The sequence below is a fragment of the Gastrolobium bilobum genome, unplaced genomic scaffold (genome assembly GCF_033153095.1).
Source record: "Gastrolobium bilobum isolate Gb01-03AN ecotype WA unplaced genomic scaffold, APGP_CSIRO_Gbil_v1 utg15090, whole genome shotgun sequence".
In the NCBI taxonomy this organism is placed as follows: domain Eukaryota; kingdom Viridiplantae; phylum Streptophyta; class Magnoliopsida; order Fabales; family Fabaceae; genus Gastrolobium; species Gastrolobium bilobum.
Window position 1 is genome coordinate 211,862 of NW_026898506.1, and position 4,314 is coordinate 216,175.

Here is a 4,314-nt window from a genome sequence, read left to right on the forward strand (position 1 = left end):
TAGGACCCATGTCAGCACGGAAATCGAATGGTGTGTAGGAAAATTTTAATTCTCATGTTGAATGAGAATTGTAAAACCCTTTTTCTTTTCATTGAAATTTGTAATTAATTTGTAGGTACTAAACTCTCATTGCAATTTTTCATCTAATTAAAAAACTGAGGGAAACTCCCAAAAAAAATGTTTTTAATAAAAAAGCAAGAAATGGATAAAAATGATCTCTACCTTCTAAGTTCTAACTGGTAGCCATTAATTAGTGGTCCCTTAAGGGCACATTGGGTTTCTACCAGGCCCTCCATAATAGAGTTGAGGATCTTCAATATAATCTCCCATATACCAAACATCGTAGCAGTAATATTCGTCTGAGAACTTGGCAACCCATTCAGGGATCTTCAAGGTGGCAGAATTGTCATGAATTCTCATTCTTGATACGGAACAAGCATCTCCATAAACTGTAGCAAAATGTCCATTACCCATTTGTGTTCTAGTATGAGGAGTACTATGTGCAACTCTTGTGCTGTAAACTTCGCCACCCCATTCCACAGATTCCGCATTGTAGCATATTGCTTCGAATAGCTCAGGAGGCCAATAACCTACATTGGTCTTCTCACCATATTGCAACCACCAATTATTGGTAATTGGATCCTAAAGCAGAGGAAAATCATAAAGTAAAAGAAGAAGAAGAATTAAATAATGGAAATCGATAATAGAATTATGGAAGATTATACTTACTACCATTTTAGGTTTATCACTCTTAATAGTTGGATCAATTTGAAATCAACTTAAAAAAAAGGAAAATTAATTGCCCGAGGGATATCTTTGTTTTAAGCTAAAAACTACTTATAAGCAGAAGTTAAGTCAAACAGGTTTTGACAAAAACTCTTATAATAAAAAACTCTTTTTCTATAATAAAAAAAAAATTAAAAGACAAAAGCTCCTAAGAGGAGCTTTTTTTTAAGCTCATAAGCTTCTCTTGAATTGTATGCTTTTGTTTTATATATATATATATATATATATATATATATATATATATATATATATATAACTTTCTTGAAATATATGTTTTTAAGTAACTTTTAAGCTAATTTTTTTTTATGTAATTAACAAATGGCTTTTAACTTTTTTTTAAGCTTTTGTTTTAATTTTAACTTATAAGTAACTTCTGACTTAAAAAAGAAAGGATCCAAACAGACTCTAAGAGTAATAAGTCTAAAATATTGGTAAGTATAACCTTTCCGGTGAATAATATATGTGGTTTGCATTTGTCATTTAACATGACACAACAAACTTTCCTACACACAATATTTTGTGGGGCCCACACTTTTTAAAGAAAAAAGAAAAAAAAAAGAAATTACGGCACACAAAACGAATCTCTATAACATTACACAATCACTTTTCCTACAAGACAACTCTCGTAAAACCCATAATATATATGGTGGCCCTATCCAAATCTCACCTTGTAGATGTAAATATTTATTATGTACGGAAGCCCACCAGGAATTGATATTGGATAAATTGCAGCACCCAATGCAATTTCGTTGCTAGTTTGAACAAACCCAGGACAAATCAGATCAAAGCAACCCGTTTTCTTTGAAGCATCAGCCTACAGAAATTGATGTTCCAAAAACTATTAGGCCTCAAAAAGTAGAACAGAGTAATGAATATTGACAACAAATCTACAAAGCATGCAATATATGCATGTACTAGTTGCATTTTTTCTTTTATTTTTTTGCAATTAAATTATGAGGTTGATGCCATTGCAAAATCTTACTGTCCAATATATGAATAACCGAGTCTGCCTATCTCCATATACACTGGGATTTACCTGTAGCAAGTTTATTGAACAAAGAGATGATGAAACGTTTTAAATACGAGAGAGGATATAGACATGAGGTCATATGATGCGACATTAGTTATTCATAGATAAATCAACAGGTATAAGAAAACCCATTACGATAGAAAATGGAAAAAGGATAACCGTTGATTTATTTATGAATGACATGATCTTATTTTCAGAAGATCTTATTTTCATATAATAGTGTCACTATAACTTAGTGTTCAAGTAATAAGCAGAAGTTACTGTGAAGCTGAAGCATAATAAAAAGAAGTAAGAACAAGTTACTTCTCACCGCCCAACCAGATTCAATGCACTCAAAGTCATTGTAAGCCCCATTTAAGAGAGCGATTTGGGCAGTGCTGTACTCATCGTCCCTTTCAACAAAAGGGTTGCACACTTTGAGGTCTCCTTTACCTCCCAAGTAGCGGTATCCATCTGTGAACAATATTGCCTTCTGGTTCACATAGATATAAAATCAGCCAAGCAAAACACTTGGTTTCTTCCAAGTACAAGAAAAAAAAATATTTAAGTTAATGTTAGAGAAATATAATATAAGATATCAAATCATTATTATGTCTCTATCTAATAGCTTAAGTTTTTGAATTAAAATGATTCTTTACCGTTGGTAATGCTAAACAATTTGTAAAAGAGAGCTACGCTTATATTATCATGAATCAACTTAATTTAAGTTTGCAGAGTAAAGACGCATTATTGACTTTTATATTATATCTCTAACATGAAATCTCCATGCAATAGCCCTTTAAATTTGAATTGTGGATGAGATACTCACTTCACCTCATGGTATCATATCACACAACTAACTCTCTTAAAAATTTGAGTTTGCTGAACGAAAGCACATGAATAATTTTAGAGTAAATACCTTTTTCGGTTCTCACTAAATTTTATGTGCCCGCTTTAGTCCCTAGCAAATAAAAAGGCTATTTGTGATCATAAAAAATTTAAAATGGACTCATTTTAGTCCTTCTGAGGGACTAATATGAGTCTTTTTTGAATTTGTGAGAGATCACGATTTCAACTAAATAGGTCCATTTTGAATTTCTTAAAGAATAACTTTTTTATTTGCTAGGACTAAAGCCAGCATCGTAAGATTGACATCAAAAAAATATTTAGTCATAATTTTAATATTCTATCTCTAATTCATACTTACAGAGTGGTTTTGCAGTTGTAAAAAGGACTCGAGATTCTGATTGAGCTGATCAACTTTTCGGTGAGAGAAACTCGGTTTTTTCCTTCCATATTCTTCTATTGAATGAGCCTTGAGCAAGTCTCTCTTTCGTATTCTTCGAACAGGTATTGTTCCCTCTGGACATGTTCCACTTTTCTGCCATACTTGGGAAGTCACTATCATAGATGATCCTTCAGCCCTTTGCTTCATCGTTTTGGGTTTGCTTTTAGTTGGTGTTGTGTCCTCCTTAACTGAATTATAAGTGGGAGTGGGAGCCATCTGATTTTATTTATATATATGTGTGTGTGCAGATCCATAGAGTAGTTTGAGTTGCAAAACGGTGAACAAATTGTAATTAGTCTATATATCAAGCTACATATATATAACCAAAAAATCATGATGATTAAACAAAGAATAAAAAGCAGATCAATCACCTGGATTTTGTGATCTTTCAACGCAGGATGATCAAAGGCTGGCTGCTTTTTTATGTCGATGCAATCAATAATATCACCATCTTTACTCTACAAGCATAAAAGAAAAAAAAGAAAGATTATATTAAGCATAAAATTAATTAATTAATTAAGCTTCTATAAGGAAGACCAAGCCAAGCACCTTGTGTAACAATTCAGAAAATCTGAACAACACCAACGATCATTCAACACTATTTGCATATATACCCTACAGAATATCTAACTTCCAATTATTTTTCTTTTTTGTTAATTAAATCTATAGCAAGAAAAACAAACACCAGGCTTCATTGATCAAATACACAGGACTAATATAATTAATAACATGCATGGAGTTAAGATGCACACAAGGGAACGACGGTTAAGATAATTTCACCTGGATAGTTTTTAAGGAGTGCCTTCTAAGATGCTTTAATTTTTTGTCAACTTCTATAATCTTGTGTCTTGAGAAATAGCCATCACGGTTCACGAAACCATAAACTGTAACTGAGTACAACCCCATGATAACGAAGATTACTTTGAGCGAAAAGGGCAACACCATTCCCATTCAAATTTAATAGTAGATCACAAAGCCTGAATGGAAGACAAAGATATAGGGAGATATTGAAAACATGCCATTTATTGGTAACGTGAACTATATAGACATTGCTTATCTATAAGTTAGGTAGGTAGCGATGTCTGCATGAGTTAACGTCTATATGTCATTCAACTTTTGTTTACATCATGACGTCGATCTTTGACATGCAAATGCATGCTTCATTTATCAGCCACCTTCCCCCACCCAACAGTAAATAAAGAAAAGAGAATCAATTTGAAAAATCAAAGAA

The 4,314-nt window shown here is 32.5% G+C and overlaps 1 protein-coding gene across 1 annotated transcript; it reads right to left on the reverse strand.

Moving 5' to 3' along the window:
- Positions 1-261: 261 nt before the first annotated feature.
- On the reverse strand, positions 262-3,989 carry LOC133316955 (protein neprosin-like). The gene is made up of 7 exons (XM_061518756.1): positions 3,864-3,989; positions 3,455-3,541; positions 3,003-3,299; positions 2,127-2,288; positions 1,769-1,822; positions 1,454-1,600; positions 262-642 (listed from the first exon to the last, which is right to left on the reverse strand). The coding sequence occupies exons 1-7, from the start codon at positions 3,987-3,989 to the stop codon at positions 262-264; spliced, it is 1,254 nt and encodes a 417-aa protein (XP_061374740.1).
- Positions 3,990-4,314: the final 325 nt, after the last annotated feature.

Bases quoted from the DNA above. Each gene is read 5' to 3' on its own strand.
- LOC133316955 (XM_061518756.1), bottom strand. From the start codon at position 3,989: ATGGGGTTGTACTCAGTTACAGTTTATGGTTTCGTGAACCGTGATGGC. The intron at 1,601-1,768 runs GTAAGATTTTGC...CAATTTCTGTAG, and splicing joins GGTTATTCATATATTGGACA to GCTGATGCTTCAAAGAAAAC. The intron at 643-1,453 runs GTGAGATTTGGA...CCTCTGCTTTAG, and splicing joins TAAATATTTACATCTACAAG to GATCCAATTACCAATAATTG.